At 49.0% G+C, this 21130-nt stretch overlaps 3 protein-coding genes across 4 annotated transcripts; 2 read left to right on the top strand and 1 right to left on the bottom strand.

Moving 5' to 3' along the window:
- Positions 1-47: 47 nt before the first annotated feature.
- Positions 48-2336, top strand: LOC125540104 (autophagy-related protein 101). 2 transcript variants are annotated; one of them, XM_048703693.1, is made up of 7 exons: positions 48-282; positions 375-411; positions 830-915; positions 1082-1177; positions 1284-1443; positions 1653-1806; positions 1944-2336. In XM_048703693.1, exons 1-7 carry the CDS (start codon positions 250-252, stop codon positions 2023-2025), a joined length of 648 nt encoding a protein of 215 aa, XP_048559650.1. In that variant the 5' UTR covers positions 48-249; the 3' UTR covers positions 2026-2336. The 2 variants fall into 2 exon arrangements, with proteins under 2 accessions (XP_048559650.1, XP_048559649.1); XM_048703692.1 differs by having other exon boundaries at positions 113-282; positions 1912-2336.
- Positions 2337-10262: 7926 nt separating this feature from the next.
- On the top strand, positions 10263-11979 carry LOC125534334 (protein ANTAGONIST OF LIKE HETEROCHROMATIN PROTEIN 1-like). Its single transcript, XM_048697584.1, has one exon. It carries the CDS (start codon positions 10436-10438, stop codon positions 11759-11761), a length of 1326 nt encoding a protein of 441 aa, XP_048553541.1. The 5' UTR covers positions 10263-10435; the 3' UTR covers positions 11762-11979.
- A 6909-nt stretch (positions 11980-18888) lies between these two features.
- LOC125534335 lies at positions 18889-19825 on the bottom strand. The gene has a single exon (XM_048697586.1). It carries the CDS (start codon positions 19779-19781, stop codon positions 19143-19145), a length of 639 nt encoding a protein of 212 aa, XP_048553543.1. The 5' UTR covers positions 19782-19825; the 3' UTR covers positions 18889-19142.
- Positions 19826-21130: the final 1305 nt, after the last annotated feature.

The raw sequence follows: 21130 nt of genomic DNA on the forward strand, positions 1-21130 counted from the left end.
CCTGTCAGTCGCGGCCCGCGGGCCTTGGTAGTAAGAAAAGGGAACCAACCGAGCCACTGGGCCGCCGGGGAGAGGCTTGCGTTTGCGTTGCGTGCTGAGGAGCGGAGGAGGCAGGAGCCGGCGTCGTGTTTGAGTAGGAGTAGGATAAGCGGATTGCTCTCTCGCCTGTGGGGATTTCCGGCGAGAAGGACTCGAGGCGAGCGGATCGAGAGCGCCCCCCCCCCCCCCCCCCCCCGCCGATCAGCCGCGATGAACTGCGAGACGTGCCACCTCAACGAACTGGTCAGATCCGATCCGATCCGACCCCCCCTCCTCCTTCCCCCCTGATGATTTCTCCTTGCTTTCCTAACGAATTCAGGCCTTCTTGCTTGTAGGAGCTGGAGCCGCTGGAGATCAAAGACGTGCTGCGATGTAAGTTCTAGTTTTTCCCCTTCGATCCCCTCTTCCATGCTTCTGCTCCACTGTTCCAATTTTTGCCTTCTTGTGTTCCCTCTTTTACTAGTTTAGTAGTAGCCGAAATCTACTCTTTGATACTGATGTACTGAATAGTAGCAGTAGTAGTTTAATTTACCAGTATATCGTGGCCCCGTTATTTATGTCCTAGTCTGATTAGTTGCAACTACTGTACTGATGTGCCGGAGATTGATTCCCTGAGCTCCTTGTTTCATGTTGGCATTTGCACTTGTGCAAAAGGAAAACTGAAGCAATTGCATTCCTCTCTGCAATTAGTCTTCAAACGGACCAGTTATAACAAACGTGTCTGCTATTCTTTTTAGTGTGGTTCTCTTTACTCTGTTCCTAATGATTATCGTGTATGAATCTGTTGCAGGCATCTTGCACACTATATTCTTTCATCGAACCCTCACTCTTGTCCGGCCCAAGGATGTTGACTGCGACCTCTTTGAGATCACATATGTGAGTATTACTGAATAGCTGCAGTAACTCTTATCTCCTCCATGTATTTGGTGTTGCAGACAATATTACTTAGCTCCAAGATATATGCTGGTGTGCTCCATGATATTATTTGACCTGCTCCAACTAAAAGAACCATCGTTGATGTCATTTGTGTTTGTGTGGTCAGGTTCAATGTGGACTTGCAGAACTAGAAAAGGAGGTTGATGAAAAGATCAACCAGTTCATTGCTTGGGCAGAAAAGCATCCAAATCGGAAAAGCCAGGTTGTTCGATAAGGCTGAACAACATATTTCTACTATTTGCATATATTTCTACTATTTGCATGTTTTTTTATTATTTTCGTTTTAACACATGGTAGCTGAATATCAGGTGTGCCTCTCTTTCTTCGATGAGAAGAACAAGCACCCAGGCTGGTTCAGCAGCAAGACTGAGAGGGTTTTCTGGGAACAATGGTTCATCAATTTGCATGTCACAAGCCCTAAAGGGCAAGGCAAATCACGTGGCTACAAAGCACCGGCAAATACTAAAGGTAGTTCCATTTTCATTGACAGGGTCTGTTTCATGGCTCCTCGCTAGGGCTCAAACCTAGGTTGAGGGTGTGTGTCTCCATGCTCTCTGCCACTCTGGACTCGTAGGAATAGTTTTGCTAATTATGTCATCTTCGGGATGGTATTGCTTATGAGCATATAACAAATCAGTTACAACTTGTTGTTAACTTGCGATGATATGTGCCCTCAGGACAAGCATTGGAAGAGACCAGCTCAAGACGTGATGCGCTAAGCTTGCTGATCCAAGAAGTCCTGTTCCAGATCATTAACTACGCCAATGAGAAAAAAGACCATATTCCTCCAATCTCCGACAGAATATTCAATCATGAGATTTTGGTCCCCAGGTGCGTTCAGTTTTATACTTGACTATTTTAACCGGCAACCTTCTTTGATACTGAGTAGTCTCTGCAAGTTTGTTGGGATTATTTCATCACTATCTGAATCTCCAGGTGACACCTTTTCCTTGGACGTGTGTTCACAGCTCTTCTGATTCCGTATTCGGGTGGAACGCCGACGTTCTTCGGAGGGCATTGAGTAGTGGACATTCGTACTCACTGAACTGAAGATCTTTGTTAGAAACTGCACTAAACGAAGATGTTGGTATCGGTGTGCTACCTTTCATGGTGATAAGACGTTGCCCCTTTCTCACCTCTCCATTGATCGTTTGGTTATAAGACGTCGTCAGAGCTGCTGACTCATGGAAGCAATGTTGTGTACAGAATAATGTAGAACTGCCAGTGAACTGACTCTCTTACCCATCCAATCATGTAATTCCCACTTGTTTAGCTGTAAATATTTCTCTTGACAATCTGTGTCCAAAAAATATTACCATGTTATTATGCAGATGTGAAAAATATGTGCATTCCGGATGTTATGTGCAGTGGTGTTTATTCGGTGTGCTGACATAAGGAAGAAAACTGGGGTAGGAAGCTGTTTTGACTGATTATATTGCCACTTTTAGGCCCCGTTCGGGGCAATGCGCCAGCTCCTTGAAATCCGCGGATCTGCGGAGCATCGTTTTGCCCGCTCTAAGACTTTTCACTGCAGCTCCGTCCGCTCCCGAAGCGGAGCAGCGGGAGCGGAGCAGTGGAGGGGATGGACACCAAACGGGGCCTTAGATTGGACAAAACACAATTTTCATCTGGAAATGTTGTTCGGAGATAGGAAGATAGAGAGAGTGTATCATGTGCACCTCGAGTTTTTTCTGCAAACCGGTGCACCAAACCTACAATCCATGTCAAAACTTTCCCAAGGAAATATGAAGATAATTAGGTACATAGACGTAGCATATATACTTATCATGTCACAAATATTTTGATTATAAGTTCAACTCAACTTGAGAACAAAAGTAATAAAACATTTTAGTGTACAAAAATAGTAAATTTTGAAAATGTAATGTTAACAGGTCGATTCATAGCCTACTTGAAATTGATAACAAGTATTCCCTCTGTAAACAAATATAAGAGCGTTTAGATCACTACTTTAGTAATCTAAACACTCTTATATTTCTTTATGGAGGGAGTATTAAACATTAATAGAATGATTTGTCATTTCTGCTTCTCGATGTCGAACTAATTTATAATTGAAATTCAATGGCATGACAAATAGACATTGTGTTTTATGTAATCTTAGGTTTTTCTGAACTTTTTGTCATAATTGTACAACGGCCGGTTGCACAACTCTCGATGCATAGGATAATATAGCCTAGTTGGATTACTAGACCCTTCAAAGTTCAAACACGTCTGGATCAATAAGTCGCGTCGAGAAAGAACAATAAGAAATTTACTTAGGTAAAAGATAGGGGAAATCCATACCACAAGCAGGGTAACTCTTTGATTGTTCAACTAAAAAAACAAGAGTTGCAAGAGTTTTCATTCTTATTGGCTTAAAAAACATACGTACAAGGGGAATGAAAGAAAAAGAGGAAGTCGAAGAAACTAGCATTAATATTGCAAATTACAACACAATGCATCGAAGGACTCCCAAAGAAAATGAAAGAAAATACAAACAAGTCCTTCCCTTTTGCACACAGGACCTCGGAAAATGACACATTAAACACAATCCATTGATTAAGCAACATGCTACCTTCGGAGATGCTGGGGCTACCATTCTGACCACAACCTTTGCGACGCTAGGCAAGGGGAAGAGGGTCTCACTGACTAAGAGGTTGGAGATGGAAGCAAAGGGGGTCTGCTAGGTTGATCAATATTCAACGATCAACCATCGCTATCCATAATACACAACGACGACATCTGATGATTGGATCAACAACTCCGGCTAGCGACATCGATGTTGTGATCAAATATAGACGAAGACCATTTGAGACAACTCTCCTACCAAAACTTTGAGCTAGATATGAGAAAATTGGGCATAGATATGCTTTCGCCTGTCCTTCTGTCACCGTGACGACGAAGAAATAAGGGAGGTGGCTACATTAGCTCGATCTAGCCGACCACCAAGTTTTCAGTCGGAGCTCCCATCAGATCCACCTCCATTAGTTTTTCGTTCACCTTGGAAGATGACATGGAGATGTAAATGTGGCCACCGAACACATCTCGCCAACGCCAGTGAGAAACTCCAAAATGGCATAACGATAGATATCGGTGCTAAGGTAAACCCTTACCTAAACCAAGACCCACTACATGCAACGGCGATCCAACCTTGTCTCCGATCTTGACTCCATCTAACAATGTCATCATAGGAGAATGATAGAGGAGTCAGGGGATTATAGGCGACACTCAACTAGCGGAAAGAGGAGTGAGAAAGAAAGAATGCAAATGAGAGCAGGAGCGTCTACGTTTCGCTTCTAGGGAGATAGATGAATGACTCACCTCGAGCGGCGTTGTAGTGGGTCGGACCATTAGTTGTTGCAAACGTTAGTTTAGTTTGTTCATTTGTTTTTCCTTTTTTTTTTCTTTTTTACTCGTGTTTGCATTTTGAAACATAAATTAAATTACAGGTTTTAAAATACTTCCACCACACAATTTTAAAATTTCCCATACAATTCAAAAGAATTTTCACGCATTTAAAAATTTGTTCATGACATTATATTAAAAAATTCAAGAAAATATTACATGTTTCATGTTTTTTAATGTTTGTGAAACCATTTAAAATCATGAAATATATGTTTCATGTTTTTTAATGTTTGTGAAATGAAAAGAATAGTTCTCAATTTTAAAAAAAGTTATAACACCTTAAATATATTTGCATGTTTTAGAAACATGTTCAACGTATGTTTAAGTAATTTCACTTTGTATTTCAATATACACTTATAAATGTTTTCAAACACGTATTTGGATAAATGTTCAATATGTATTTTAAAACTATTCAAGCTATGCAGAAATGTTCAATATGTATGAACAAAGTTAACATCTGTTTGAAAAATGAAGAAAAATAAAATAAAAAAACAAGAAAAAGGGGGAAACAAAACTAACAAAACAAAAAAATGATGAAAAACTGATAGAGAAAAGCACAAAGAAGAACAAAAAAAGGCACGAAGCATCCCTAAAACCGGCCAAAACCAGGAGGAAGGTTCCGCGAACCAGTGTTTAGAAGCTTCCCAAAACCATTTATTTGACCAATCCACTTTTAGCGATCCCGGGTCTCCTAGTTTTTAGCCATTGCCCTCGGAAAACCAATATGGCGGCAGATCTGCTAGCTAAGTGAAGGAAATATGCCCTAGAGGCAATAATAAAGTTATTATTTATTTCCTTATAATCATGATAAATGTTTATTATTCATGCTAGAATTGTATTAACCGGAAACATAATACATGTGTGAATACATAGACAAACAAAGTGTCACTAGTATGCCTCTACTTGACTAGCTCGTTAATCAAAGATGGTTATGTTTCCTAACCATGAACGATGAGTTGTTATTTGATTAACGAGGTCACATCATTAGTTGAATGATCTGATTGACATGACCCATTCCATTAGCTTAGCACCCGATCGTTAAGTATGTTGCTATTGCTTTCTTCATGACTTATACATGTTCCTATAACTATGAGATTATGCAACTCCCGTTTGCCGGAGGAACACTTTGGGTGCTACCAAACGTCACAACGTAACTGGGTGATTATAAAGGAGCATTACAGGTGTCTCCAAAGGTAGATGTTGGGTTGGCGTATTTCGAGATTAGGATTTGTCACTCCGATTGTCGGAGAGGTATCTCTGGGCCCTCTCGGTAATGCACATCACATAAGCCTTGCAAGCATTGCAACTAATGAGTTAGTTGCGAGATGATGTATTACAGAACGAGTAAACAGACTTGCCGGTAACGAGATTGAACTAGGTATTGGATACCGACGATCGAATCTCGGGCAAGTAACATACCGATGACAAAAGGAACAACGTATGTTGTTATGCGGTCTGACCGATAAAGATCTTCGTAGAATATGTAGGAGCCAATATTGGCATCCAGGTCCCGCTATTGGTTATTGACCGGAGACGTGTCTCGATCATGTCTACATTGTTCTCGAACCCGTAGGGTCCGCACGCTTAAGGTTACGATGACAGTTATATTATGAGTTTATGCATTTTGATGTACCGAAGGTTGTTCGGAGTCCCGGATGTGATCACGGACATGACGAGGAGTCTCAAAATGGTCGAGACGTAAAGATTGATATATTGGAAGCCTATGTTTGGATATCGGAAGTGTTCCGGGTGAAATCGGGATGTTACCGGAGTACCGGGAGGTTACCGGAACCCCCCGGGAACCATATGGGCCTAGATGGGCTTTAGTGGAAAGGAGAAAGGGGCAGCCCAAGGTGGCCGCGCGCCTCCCCCCTCCCCCTAGTCCTATTAGGACTAGGAGAGGTGGCTGGCCCCCCTTCTCTCTCTTCCCCCCTCGGGGAATCCTAGTCCAACTAGGATTGGGAGGGGGAGTCCTACTCCCGGAAGGAGAAGGACTCCTCCTGCGCCCTCCTCCTGGCCGGCGCCCCCCTCCCCCTTGGCTCCTTTATATACTGAGGTAGAGGCACCCCAGAAACACACAAGTTGATCCACGTGATCTATTCCTTAGCCGTGTGCGGTGCCCCCAGCCACCATATTCCTCGATAATACTGTAGCGGAGTTTAGGCGAAGCCCTGCTGCTATAGTGCATCAAGATCGTCACCACGCCGTCGTGCTGACGGAATTCCTCCCCGACACTTTGCTGGATCGGAGTCCGGAGATCGTCATCGAGCTGAACGTGTGCTCGAACTCGGAGGTGCCGTAGTTTCGGTGCTTGATCGGTTGGATCGCGAAGACGTACGACTACTTCCTCTATGTTGTGTCAACGCTTCCGCAGTCGGTCTGCGTGGGTACGTAGACAACACTCTCCCCTCTTGTTGCTATGCATCACATGATCTTGTGTGTGCATAGGAAATTTTTTGAAATTAATACGAAACCCAACACTAAGAACTCGGAGATGTCTCGAACAATTGGTTGGAAATCGGAGCCCTGGGCTTTCTTAGTGGATGTTTTAACAAAAGATGTCTCTTTATTCTCACGTGAAATATAAACCGCCATGATGGCATTTCCCTAAAAAACAAGCGAGATATAGCACTGACGACGAATGAGAGCTCCTGTAATTGTTTTTTTCTAGCGGAAGAAAAAGAAAAAGAAAAAACACGTTTTTTCGCGGAAGGAGTGGTCGCCATTTTTTTTTGACGAGTGCTCGCCAATTAGTTTTTTTAGGGAAGCCAATTAGGTGCTCTCATAAATAATTATTGGGGGCAGCACAGGTTCGGGCCCACAGCCCAAGCATAAGCACTGATGCGGCCCAACAGGGCATGCTGACCCAAAGCTGACCCCGCCTTAGGCCAACTCCACCGCACGACCCCAAACAGACGTCCGTTTTGTCCGGTTTTTGTCCCTTTAGGTAAGAATTTGGGGTCGTATCCGGGCCTGTCCTGGGATGCGGTGGTCGTGCACCCAGCGCGCGGCCGCATCCTTTTGCCCCATCCTGTCCGTGTCTATTTAAAAAAAAGGGACGTTTCAAATGCTAAGCCTCAGTTCACGACCCGAGTTCATCACGTCGGCAACAAAGCCAGTGGCCTACACGACCATCGCCGGCAACAGCCAGCGGCCGGCAACATAGCCAGCCTCCAAAATGAATAGTTGTCCTCGCCGGCAACACAGCCGGCCTCCAAAATGAATGTTTTTTCGTCGGCACACTGCCAGCGGCACCCATGCCAGCCTTCAAAAAGAACGGCCACGCCGATCGGACGACCTAGTCCAGGCCTTTGGCGTCGAGCATCTCCTTCTGCTTGGCCTCGAACCAGACCCTCGTCTTGTCGCTCATCTTCGACAAGTCCACGCTCATAATCGCAAGGGCCACCTCCTTCGCTTTGGTGGCGGCATTGGTGGCTTCGATGTCGAGCTGCCTCTGCCTGGCCTTGACGTTGTCGGCCTCGATGTCGAGCTGCCTTTGCCGGGCGGCCTCTTCCATGTCGAGCTGCCTTTGCCGGGCCGCCTCCTCCATGTCTATCTTTCTCTTCTTGGCCGCCTCCTCCATCTCAAGCTTTTGTCCTTGGAGGTCTAGGTATTGCTTCATTTGCTCGTCCTTGCTTTGCCGCTTCTTTTCGTCCCTCACATTCTTATGTGACATCATGCCATGCAAAGTCTCATGCAAGGCCATGGATGAGGCATCACGTATGTCGTCCACCTTTGAGTTGGTCTTGCCCCTCGGCCTCTTTAACGCCTCGCCATCCCCACCTCCGGCGAACTTGGCCGTCTTCTTGCCTCTCTTCCTTTGAAGTTCACGGTATTGATCCTTAAACTTAGGGCAATTGTTGATGATCGTCCAACAATGCGTAAGAGTGAATGGCTTGTCATTGTGCCGGGCCTTGAATGCCTCCAAAGATTGAAATGCCTACACCACATGATCAACAATAAGTGAACATGCAAACATATACACGGCCAAAGTCTCATGGCCGTAGCAAGGGCTAGAAAGAGAAGAGCATACCATGTCTCCAACGCCGAGACCACTCACGGGCCGTGCTTCAACGCTCTCAAATGCGGCACAATACTTGTTGCACTCTTGTTGGATGAAGAACCATTTTTTTTGAATCGAACCGATGCCACGGTTGCTTGTAATTTGGTAGGGCTCAAACATCTTCCTTTCATGGAATGTTTTGTGGACTCTCGTCCAAAAAACAATGCCCTTTTGTTGCGCGCCGGTCCTTGGATCTTGGCTAATCTCCATCCAACATTGGCAAATCAACTTGTCCTCATCTTGTGCATATGAACCGGTGCGAATGCTCTTCCGCTTCTTTTGTGCTTCCGCTCTTTGGGTGAGCTCGTCTATGAACAATGGCGCGCCACTAATATGAACATCATTGGCTTCATCTTCATCTTCACCTTCGACATAGATGTCATCGTCTTCATGCCACGAATCACCATGGTCGTAGTCAGCACGGTCGGCGGCCTCTTCATCGGGCACGTACTGGGCGCGGCCATCCTGACTTTGGGTCTCATCGGGGTCGTAGGCACGGCCATGCCCATCCTGGAAGATCACGTCCTCCATGTACTGGTTGTAGAAGGGGTCGTCCACCGTCGGCGTTGAGGTTGGCATTTCGTCAAACAACACGCCGGGGGCCGGCATGGTGCCCGTGAACGGTGCACGCGCCTGCTTTCTTTGCATCTCGACGGAAGGCCGCCCGCCGCTGCTGGACCCAGGTGTCACGTTGAGGTCGATGACGGCCGCTGGGCGTGGTGTGGACGGCGCGAACAAGCCCACGTCCGGCGACGCCAAGAAACGGGTCTGGCCGTCGTGCCTGGGTGGAGGAAAGCCGGGCGACATGGGCGTGACGCGCGACGTCGGCGACTGGCAATGCGTAGGCCGGGCGCCCGACGAGCCTGTGCTCGCCGGGCCGACGGCCGCTGCATGGAACCCCGCCGGACGGCCCATGCCAAGCATGAGGATGGCGTGCGCTTTGTTGACGAGGTCCTCTTTCTCGTCGGCAGCGGCCTTACGCCGCGCGGCCTCCAGCTCCTCGCGCTGGGCGGCGAACTTGGCCACGGCGGCATTCATCTTGACGGCCGCTCTCCGTTTCCTCCTCTTCGCCGATTTCGCGTCCAACTTGGCGATCTCCTCCGGCGTGTACTCCGATCGCGGCTTCCTTGGCGCCTTCTTCTTCACCTTTGCGGTCGGGTCGACGGCCAGGCCGCCGGAACTCGGCGGGGCGTCGGCCATGGACGGGGGAGAGAGGGGGGGAGGGACGTGGGAGGGTTTGGGGGAAATGGCGCCAAATGGCCGTCGGGGGGTTTTTGGTTTCTCCCATCGACAGGCGGGCCAGGGGAGGACAAGCGCGCGCGTTCCGCCCGTCCGCGCGCTGTCCGTTTCACCCCAAAACCGGCGTAAGTTTGGGCCAGAGATGGGTCAAAAATGGACACAAAGCGGACAAAAGTCCGTTTATTCCCGCGCGCTGGACCACTTTTTTTGTCCCTTTTACCCCAAATGAATGGAGCCGGACAGGATAGGGTCGCGCGGTGGAGTTGGCCTTTTCCGCTCGCTAAACCCGCTACTACGACGACGACGAGAGTCACGCACGCGTGGTGCGTGCTACACGACAACGTGGCAGAACGAATCCTGTCTCCCGATGAAGAGGAGGAAATGCCCCCACCATCCGCTGCCTCAACTGCACCAGCACCCGGCACGCACCACCACCACGACCCGACCTGCAAAAAATGCCATCGCAAAGGAGGCCCATGTCGTCGCCACGCCCGAGGGCTCGCTCGGCGCGCCCAGAGCCGAGCAGAGCAGCGGAGCCCACCGCCCGTCTTAAACCCACCCCACCGCCCACCACCCCGCTCTCTCACTCTCCAGTGAGCTCTCCAGTGACCCACACCGCTCCGGGCTCAGCTCAGCTCGCTCACACGTCGCCATCGCCAGTAACCGCACCCCACCCCACCGCCCCCTCCCGCAAAAAACCAACGGCTCCCCGCGCCGCCCGCGCGCCTCCCCCAGTCCCCACCCCGCCGACGAACGATGGTCGCCGCCGCCGCCGCCGCGCGCCGCAAGCGTTCCCGCCTGGCGCCCCGGTCTCCTGCGCGTCCGCGTCCGCCGCCGCCGCAGCTGACGGCGCTGCTGGCGCAGCTGGCCACGTCGGTGTCCCTGGCGCTGCGCTTCGCGTCGGACAAGGACCTGCTCCTCCGCCCCTCCCAGGCGCTGGCGCTCGACCCGCTGCTGCTCGCCGCGGCGCGGGCCGTGTCGCGGCTCCTCGCCCTGCTCCCGCTCCACCTCCAGACCATCACGCTCACCTCGCTCTCGCTCTCCCCGCCGACCCCCCCGCCCTCGCTGCCCTCCTCCTGGTTCCTCCGCCTCGTCTCCGCCTCCCCCGCGCTCCCGGACTCCGCCTGGCGCGACGCATTCCGCATGTCCCGCCCGGCCTTCTACGCGCTCCTCCGCTCCCTCGCGCTCCCCGACCCCGCCAGCCCCGCCGCCGCCTCCTCCTCCCTCGCGCTGCCGGCCGACCACAAGCTCGGCGCCGCGCTCTACCGCCTCGCGCACGCCGCGCCGGCCCGCGCCGTGGCGCGCCGCTTCGGCCTCCCGTCGCCCGCCGCCGCGGCGCAAGCCTTCTACGAGGTCTGCCGCGCCGTCGCTGACCGCCTCGCCGCCCTGCTCGACCTCGCCGCGCCCGACCGCATCTCCCGCGCCGTCCCGGGCTTCTGCGCGCTCTCCCTCCCCAACTGCTGCGGCGCGCTCGGCTACGCGCGCTTCGGGGCCGCCGCGGTCACCGCGCAGGCGCTGGTCGACGCCGAGGGCCGCTTCCTCGACGTCTCCGTCGGCTGGGACCCGGCCGAGGCGCCGCCGGAGGTCCTGCCGCGGACCAAGCTCTACACCTCGCAGTCGCTCGTGCTCGCCAACGCGCCCCACGGCGAGCTCATCGGCGGCTCCGTGCCGCGCTACTTCCTGGCGCCCGCCTGCTGCCCGCTGCTCCCCTGGCTCGTCACGCCCTACAGGGACGCCGGCGCGACGGACGGCGCGTCCAAGGAGCGCATCTTCAACAACGTGCACGCGCAGGGGGCGCGGCTGGTGAGGAGCGCGTTCGGCCGCGTGCGCGCGCGGTGGCAGCTGCTGGAGGAGTGCTGGAAGGGCGAGTGCCAGGAGGCGCTGCCGTACGTCGTGGTCGCCGGCTGCCTGCTGCACAACTTTCTCATCAAGTGCGGCGAGCCCATGCCCGACGCGGCGGCGGCTCCGGTGGACGCCGGCGCCGACGCGTTTGCGGACTTCGAGGGGGAGAATGACAAGGAAGGGGAGAGGATCCGGGATGTTCTCGCTGTGCATTTGAGCTTGGTGAGCCGTACCCAGTGAGGTAGTGAGTGAGCAATTTGTGTGCGCTCTGCAGTTTTCCCTAGTGTACATATTAGTCTGAATCCACCGGCGTCGCGTGGATTGTCCCCTGTATGAGTACGAGTGATGCTGAGCTTCTACCGGAGCTGCCTATGTTCTAATGCTGTACTCTTGTCGATCCAGTTGAGTTTAGTGTAGCGTGATCAATGAAATTGTCATGTCTGGTGTTTGCAGTCTCACATAGTCATATGTCTCTCGTTTGTTATTTCAGAGCAAAGGGCTCATGCTCCGTTCCATGCCATTCAGTTTAAGCTCCGTCGGAGCATCTACTGCCGGACCCTTAAACCCTCCCCCAAACGATGCGGGCGTACAAAATCGCCATTCAACCAGACCCTGCAAAGCCAACCCAAACGTTCATGTTGTCCGGCACCCTCAAATCAACCCATACGTGAGGTAGATCTCGGAACGCCAGGGCGCATCAATCACGTCGGGTCGACCTACTCCAAATCCGCTCCAAATTGATCAAGTTCATCGAATCAAATATCCTCCTCTTGTGTCCGTCCTCCCTTTTTCGTGTCCAAGCCGTCGTCTTCCTCCACCCTTGCTGCCTGCCTGCGCCGCCGTGCTCGTCCGTCGTCCTAGATGTTGACGTTCAGTACCCCATTCCCCACCCCCGCCCACAATGAGGGCTCTTTTCAACATAGATGGTCTACCATCCAAAAGAGTGCCAACAAATTTTGCGGTTTCTATTCACAAGTGGTTGGCCCGAACCAAAATGGCATTGGAGTCAATAGACATGTAAGTTTGACTTGCTTCACATTGTCATCATTTGTATTTCTAGCTTCGTTTGTTGCATTGTTTTGAGCGATACTTATTTTGCTAGTTGGGGTTGGCAACCACTTTGTACAACTAAACTGAGGGCAAGCCATTCACTTTGTCCCAATGTTGGTTGAAATTGAATGGGAAACCGAAGTGACAACTCATCCTTGATGAGCTCAAAAGAAGACCACCAAGAAGATGAAGAAAAACAATGGCCCAAACTCCTCACAATCTATTGGATTGGATGACGATGAGCCAAGTGGAGGGGCGGACGTACAAGCCACAGTGCCAAAGAGGGCTGCGTATGACGGCGTAACCAGCAAAATTAATGTCCGCCACATGGACTGGTATTTTTTTTGTCAAAGAGGAGAGGTACAAGATCTTCTTGGATGCGCAAAGGGGAATTATGGATTTTGACCGGGAGAGGGTGAAAGAGAAGTTGAAAACATTGAGAGAGAAAGAGAAAAATGAGAGGCCACCCGGCGCTATCCGCGGACTCATCTGTATGTGCCCGCAGACATTTTGAGGGTTGAGTTTGTCCAATTTGATTGTAATCTGTAAGAGCATCTTGCGAGAGCCATATCCTATATTTGTTCTGCCTCATGTTTTATGGAAAAGGTGCAATAAAAGCTTGGCTCTAATTAAATTAATAAAGCCACAAACAGCCCTGTATAAATGATTGATGCCGGGACACTCGTTTACAAAATATGCTCACAAAAGAAGAGAAAGAACAACACCCAAACACTAAAGAGAACGACATCTACAAGCATATGACAAGATATTGTTGGAAATTGGCACACATTATACGGTGGCTTCAAACGCTGCAGCGAAATAAAGTAACTTTAACATCACCTCTATGCACTAATTTACAGATCGTTGCTCAGTCATGTAAGGACGCATATGTGTCAACATATATGAATAAATTCTGTCTGCCAGATTGTAGGACAAAACTTAATACTTCTCTTTAGTTTCTCTAGCGCAATGATGCACCTCGAACATCCAAACTCAAAAGTGTTTGGTGTTAAGCGAACCACACAAAACAGTAGCAGAAAAAATTAGATGAAAACCAATATTTTTATGTGAAAACCACCCAGATTGGGGTGAAAACCACGGGCCAAAGCTACCAAATCTTCTTCCACTATAATCAAATGTGGAATACAACGATATCTTCTCTAGTTAACACCAGAGCCCCCCATACACTAAGATCTCTCAATCTTGGTTGACAACAACAATATTTGGGGATCGAGAGCTAGAGATTGGAATAATCTCACCAAAGATGATGGAATCACAACTTCAAGGAGACAAGGCAGTGGATCTGGTCTTCACAACCTTGGAGAGAAGATCCCTTTCCTTGCTTGCAAGCTCCTCCAACAATCTTCCTCTATTTTCCTTTCTCTCTTGTTTTTTTCCTCTTCTCCGGTGAAGGATATCTTGGTTTCCGTCACATGGTAATGGCTGCTGGATAGGAGGATTAACCTCTACCTCTCTCTTTGTGCAAAGACCAAATTGATCCTAGGTCATAACCCTAATGGGTAGTTGGCTTTGGCATGGCAGTTGGGCTGCCTAAAAGCTTCATATTGTCATCTCCTCATAGCCCAGACGAGAAGGATATCGTAATAAATCTCCCCATCCGGCTCGTGAGGGATGCACTATCAAGCCTGCTACCTCCCAACATGCATTTAGCTTCTCAGATGAGGATATTTTGGTCATCATATCCGAACCACTCTTGTCTGCCGGCTTGGTATCTCTCTTCCATGTAGAAAACCAATCACAAGTCCCTCCTTATTTTCACTCCAAAAAGTTGGAAAAAAGAGCAAATCTCGGATAGCCTAACTTTTTTTTTGCCCATGGATCTTCTCAAGTTATATCAACTTGGAACTCACAACATCTCGAATCCAATGACACCTCCCAACAGTGTGCTTGGTTCAAGAGTGATATGTTGAATTCTTGGCAAGATGAATAGCACTTTGACTGTCACAAAAAATTACACATTTCTCTTGATTCATGCCTAACTCTTGCAATAAGTTTTTTCATCCACAACACTTCTTTGCAAGCATCAACTATGGCTATGTATTCAAATTTTGTGGTCGATGTAGAAAAACATTTTGCAACCTTGATTGCCATGACACTACTACCCCTAAACAAGTCACCAGGTGTCCAGAGGTTGACTTTCTTCAATCGATATCACCAACATAATCTGAATATGTATACACAATCACGACTTCCAAAGCATAAATATCATGTAGATGTTTCTTTGAGATACTTGAGTATCCACTTCACTGCTTCCTAGTGACCTTTACCTGGATTTTTCATGAACTTGCTAACAAACTCCGACTACATAGGCAATATAAGGCCAAATGAACACCATGACATACATGGTATTGTATTTTACACATTTCTTAATTCCTCTTCTTGCGTGTAAGACATTGCTCAGAACTCAATTTATAGTGGACTAAAAGCAGGGTCTAGGGACATGAGGGGTTAGTGCGCTGGAGCCAAATCCATCTGGCGCATAGAGCGAGCCCAACATGGTGTACATCACAGAAGCCGAGGGCACCAAGCTGGATAGGGTAGTAGACGCGTGAGCAGCTGACCTTGCATTGGCTGCCCTTAATATCCTTGCATCCGTCCATGAGGAATGCATGAATAACCAGGTTGACTCGTGTGAGGATGGATTTGTTGAGTGCGATGGTGATGTGGAAGTGGTTGGGCATCACACAGAGAACGTGTAGCACGAGGGTCAGCTGGTTACCATGGGAGAGGATGGAAGCCCATCGAGTAGGGATCTTCTTCTTGATCTTATCAACGAGCGGGAGGAGAGCCAATGTCGGAATCTTGCCATGTGTCAAGGGGTGTATGAGGTATTGGTCCAGGTAGGCGTAGATAGGACACATGAGGTCATTGTGAATGGATTTACCTCCCCGACGATGCCGACCCAGACCACGTCTCAAATTTTGCCGACAATAACTACGGCCCTCGTCGAGGCTTCCTATGACCACTTCTCAAACATCCCCGGGTCCACAGGGGAGCGTGAGTTCTCTCTTTTGTTGGACGTCCTACACGTCAGCCCCTTTGATCGAGGCCCTAGATGAGCTGTTTTCGAAGGCCAAGATTTGGGGACCGATCAAAGCTCTTCCAACTGGCAAGGCGACGGGGCCAGATCGGTTCACCTCCGAGTTCCTCCGGAGTTGCTGAGACATCATTAAGGAGAATTTATGTGATGCGTTTGGGAAATTCTACTCCCTAAAAGCACGATGTTTCTAGAAGCTTAACGAGGCATTCATCACATTGCTTCTCAAGCATGCCGATGATGAGACCCCCTTCGACTTTTGTCCCATTAGTCTGATCGACCTCCTTGTGAAGTTGTTCGCTAAAGCTCTCTCGCTCCAACTCACACCACATTTTGGCCCCATGGTCTCCATGAACCAAAGTGCCTTCATCCCCGGGCATAGCATCCACGACAAATTATTGCTCATGCAGGAGACCGCGTGCCTCCTCCATAACCTCAAAGTCCACTACATTATTCTCAAGCTCGACACCGCTAGGGCGTTGACTTGGTCTCGTGGTCGTTCCTCATTGTGATTCTCGGCCATCTCGGCTTTGGCCCATGCCGGCGTGAATGGATCTCCATCCTTCATGCCACGACATCTACTCGCATGCTTGCCTCCCCCAATCTCCAATACCAGGGGCCTCCGTTAGGGCGACCCGCTCTTGTCAATACAAAATGTGTGTTCTTCATGGTGTTCTGAAAGAAGAGGTGTATATGAAACAACATCCTAGGTTTGAAGATAAAAACAAGCCATTTAATGTATGCAAGCTTGATAAAACTTTGTATGGTTTAAAATAGGCCCCTAGAGCATGGTATTCAAGACTAAGTGTGAAGCTACAAGCACTTGGGTTTGTTCCATCAAAATCTGATAGCTCACCGTTCATCTACACCAAACCACAAATGTCCATGTTTGTTCTCATATATGTTGATGATATTATTGTTAATAGCTTATCTAATGATGATGTGACAAAGTTGCTCAAGAATTTAGGCTCTAAGTTTGCTCTTAAGGATTTGGGAGACTTGCATTTCTTTTTGGGTACTGAGGTTAAGAAAAACAATGATGGTCTTCATTTATCTCAAGCTAGATAAGCAACTGAGTTGTTGAACCAGATTGGCATATAAAACTGTGAATCTTCACCAATACCTTTATCCAGTTCGGAACCTCTATCTTTGACAGAAGGAGAACTTCTGAACAAGGAGGACATCACCAGTTACAGAAGCATAGTTGGTGGCCTTCAGTATTTGACACTCACTCGACCTGATATTTCATTTGCAGTTAACAAAGTTTGTCAGTTTCTTCATGCACCCACTACATCCCAGTGGACAACAGCCAAGCAAATCTTGGGGTATGTGAAGAATACACTGACTATTGGTCTCACATTCAGAAAATCATCATCTACTCTTATAAGTGCATTCTTCGATGCGGATCGGGTTGGTTGCTTGGATGATAGAAGGTCCATTGGTGGGTTTGCTATATTCCATGGATCAAATTTAGTATCATAGTGTGCAAAGAAACATGCAATAGTTTCCAGGTCAAGTACATAAGCAAAATATAAAACACTGGCCAATGCAACAATTAAAGTCATTTGGATCCAGTCTATGTTAAAGGCACTTACAATTCCAGAAGTCTGGTGTGACAACTTTGGTGCAATGTATCTTTCTGCCAATCTAGTTTTCCATGCGAGGACCAAACATATTGAGATTTCACTTTACCAGATAACGAGTTGCAAACAAATGGTTAGAGGTCAGATTTATTCCCTCAAAGGATCCACTTGTGGATGGTTTTACAAAGGCATTACCTACTAGAAGCTTTGAAGAATTTCGACGTAATCTCTACTTAGTGCCATTGTGATTAAGGGGGTGTGTTTGAAATATTGTGTATACGTGACACGGTGACAACCTTGTGCTTGTGCCTCACGTATAGGATTAGGAGTACTTAGAGATATGATATGTTTCATTGATCTTTCTATCTCTCTATCTCTCCATGTAATCCTCCCTACGGTTCAACAACCTGACCCTTGTAATCCTACGAGACCCAAAGTCTCGATCTATCAATAGCCTGCGAGCACCCATGTATGGGTGTTGAGACGCTTCATCAAACTTCCCACATGCTCGCCATCGACGTCCTCAACTCTCCGATCTAACTTGCGGTGGACCGATTCACCGTCTCATCGCCCGTCATGCGGCTTCGAGTATCTCCCTCTATGCCGACAACGAGGTCATCTTGTACCACCCGGATCAACACGACATCACAACCATTAAAGAGCTTCTCCGGGTCTTTGAGACTACGTCAGGTCTCCTGACGAACATCGTCAAATGCTCGGCTACACCGATCCGCTGCTCCGCTCCCTGACAAGCTTATAAAACCATTTTGCCATGCACGGCAATATTTTGACGATAAGTCCTGAATTATCTTCCCCCCTTGATCTTTGATCTTTGGATGACAAACAATACTCTATTTCGCAAAACGAATATTTTATGATTCTAGTCGAAAGAATTATTCATGGTCTATTGGGGAATAACAACAATGTGGATTGTGGGGTATCTCATGAACATATGTTTGACCGTCAGGTTTTATGCTGCGCTCCTTTTTTCATCCTGAAGCATATTCTGTAGTCCAATTAGTTTTTCAGTGGGGCGAGTTTCCTAACTGTCATAACGTCCCTTGACCTGCTATCCGACACGCATGTGTCATCTGGGACAAAACGAAGTTACACTGCCATAGTGCTGGTACTATCCATCTTAATGGATATGAATTGGCGTACGGTTGCTAGGTTGGAATCGTCTCCACAAAAGTTTCCTCCGCAGTTATCTCGTACAAGTACAACAGCCGTGGTTTACTGAGCAAGTTACCAGGTTAGGTTCAGAGTGCTCTTCTCTCGACTGTCAGGCAGAACACTCAACTGAAACACTTTCAAAGTTCCATGGCCATGGAGTTGAAAATCTCCAGCAAAATCCCGACCTGTTGCTTTTTGAGCAGTTGCTCCTTCGTTTCTGGTTTCTACGGTGATGTACACCTTTACTGTGCTGCTCTTTGTCAATGTGTACCGATCAGGAAAGGTAGAACGCTCGTCCTGATCGATCCAACCAAACGATCGAGCCAATTACGGCTGTGAGTAACCACAACAGCAGAGTCAATCAGCTACTTCCAGCTTTATGATTCCACGATTTCGAAAAGAGAACACTACTTCTGCTCTGCATTTTGGAATACTACCAAGAATGACGATTGAAACAGTCAAAAAGCAGCATCAGGTTTGAAACAGAGTGCGAACAAATGTCAAAAAGAACATCTGCTTCTGCTTTGCAATACTACCACGGAAGGAAGAACAGAGAGTTGCCATAAGAATCACACAGAGCACAGAGGTCGCCATGCTTACATTACAGGGCATGCTTAGACAGATCTGCCGCCGCATTTATTCAGAGGATGTTTACGGCAACGTCCTGGCGGCGAGCGCACGTACAAGGCAGCAGCCACAAACAATGGCTGGTACGTACACCATGCATAAGCAATCGCTTGGTCGTTCCCGGCATGGATCAGTTGGGGTTGAGGTCCTGGAACAGGCATTCCCACTGGACCGTCTCGTCGCCGCCGCCGCCGCCGCCGCTCTCGGCGTCCCTCATGGCGTGCACCGTCGCGGCGCCCCTGCACCCGCCGGCCGGGCGCGTGGCCCTCGCCGCGGACGAGCGCGCGCACGTCGTACCTGGCGCCTTGGGCATGGACCTGGTCCGCTTCGGCGCCTTGCAGTGGCCGAAGCTCGAGCGGCCCACGTCGACGTGGCCGTCCGGCTGCTGCTGGCTCGGGACCAGCACGAGCGCCGTGGACGACGACGACGGCTCCCCGCGGAGGCGGACGAGCGCGCGCACGTACCTGGCGGCGCGGCCGACGGCGGCCACGAGGCCCGAGAGCGACGCGGCGGAGGAGGACGTACCACGGTGGCCCCGCTCTCCGGGGGCGGGGCCGGGGCCGGGGCGCGCGAGCTTGAGGATCTCGAGGCGGTGCTTGGCGACGTCGATGCCCATGCTGCGGAGGAAGTCGTGGTCGAAGTAGGCGGCGTCGCCGGCCTCCAGCTCGTTGCGCGCCAGCACCAGCGCGTACTCGTGCACCAGCGCCGGCTCCAGCCGCGCCGACGACAGCCACGCGTGCCACTCCATGGCGCCGCTCATCGCGCCCATCGAGCCGCCGGTCTTGGCTTTGTCGGTGACTCGGTCGTGAGGTTTATAGTAGGAGGAGTGGAGAAGCGGCACGGCGATCTCGACCGTCCGTTCCTCTAGCCCGGTTGTGCTACGGCGTGTAGGTGTGGCACAGTTGGGAGCGCTCGTGACACTTGTCACGTACTACTCGCTTTTCAACACACATGGTGATACACTGGTGGTCACCAGTGGTGAGTGTGTAATACTAAGGACTGTTAAAGCAATCACAGCTTCAAATTATGGGTATTGGGTAAACAATCTTTTCTATGGCCTTAAAAGGAGTAAAATTCAATCGCAGTCCCTAGAACGATCTTTTTTATCCACATCCATATACAGGCTCCGTCCGAAAATAGTTGTTGAGAAATGGATAAAAATGGATGTTCGAAAATACGTATTAGATAGACCCATTTCTCCGACAACTATTTCTAGATGGATGGAGTATTTGACTACGGTATCCGTCGGCCACTTCAAACACGGAGGAAGGAACCATCACCGACAAACACACTCGGTGCATTATTTTTACACTTATTTTGAGTGTCTAACATAAAAATAATAATTCACATGTCCATTATATTCAGTGAAGAGGAACTAATGTGGTTCAAAACACGTAATGCGGCCTTTCTTTAGCTCACCGGCACCTTTGAAGAGACTCTCGAGCAATTCAATCTGTCACTCTATGCCCGTGTGGCGTTGTGACCAACATTCCCTCGGGAGGCTAAATACAGATTGCATGATTTCTCTCATTTCTAAAGTAGACATGACTACCATTGATCGATTGAGATCAACAATCCTGAAGGGTTGGATTTTTTTTTTTTGGGGGGGGGGGGGGGGGGGGAACTCTGTTTCGAGACTGTTGAATTTGTTGCCTCATAGTGTCAAAAAAGGTCGTGCATTTTAAGACAACCGGAGGAGGGTTTAGTGTTCTCGAAAGGGCGGGCATTTTCAGCTAAAATGAGCGCACCACCTAAAAAATTACTCAAATAAATACACATTTTTGTACAAGTAAAAGGCGAAACAGGAGTGCAAACAGTACCTCACCCTATTTAATACCCAATTAAATAGTGTTGTCCAATTTACCTACTCATCATTATTCCGGCAAGCAAGCATGTGCAGGCTAGTTTAGCTCCTACGTCCGAGCACGGGAGCTTAAATATCAAAGCACGGGCGTCCGTTGTCCGTTGTCCTAATCAAGAGTAGGCTCTGGATGAGGAATGAGTGAGCCCTGTGTGCTCACGGGCAATCAAATCGTCTTAGCTCAACAAAAAGAAACATATCTGCGCAGTTTATTCACTCAAAAGAACATTCTACACATGGGCTAGAGTCTTTTCATA

The sequence above is a fragment of the Triticum urartu genome, chromosome 2, assembly GCF_003073215.2.
Source record: "Triticum urartu cultivar G1812 chromosome 2, Tu2.1, whole genome shotgun sequence".
NCBI lineage: Eukaryota > Viridiplantae > Streptophyta > Magnoliopsida > Poales > Poaceae > Triticum > Triticum urartu.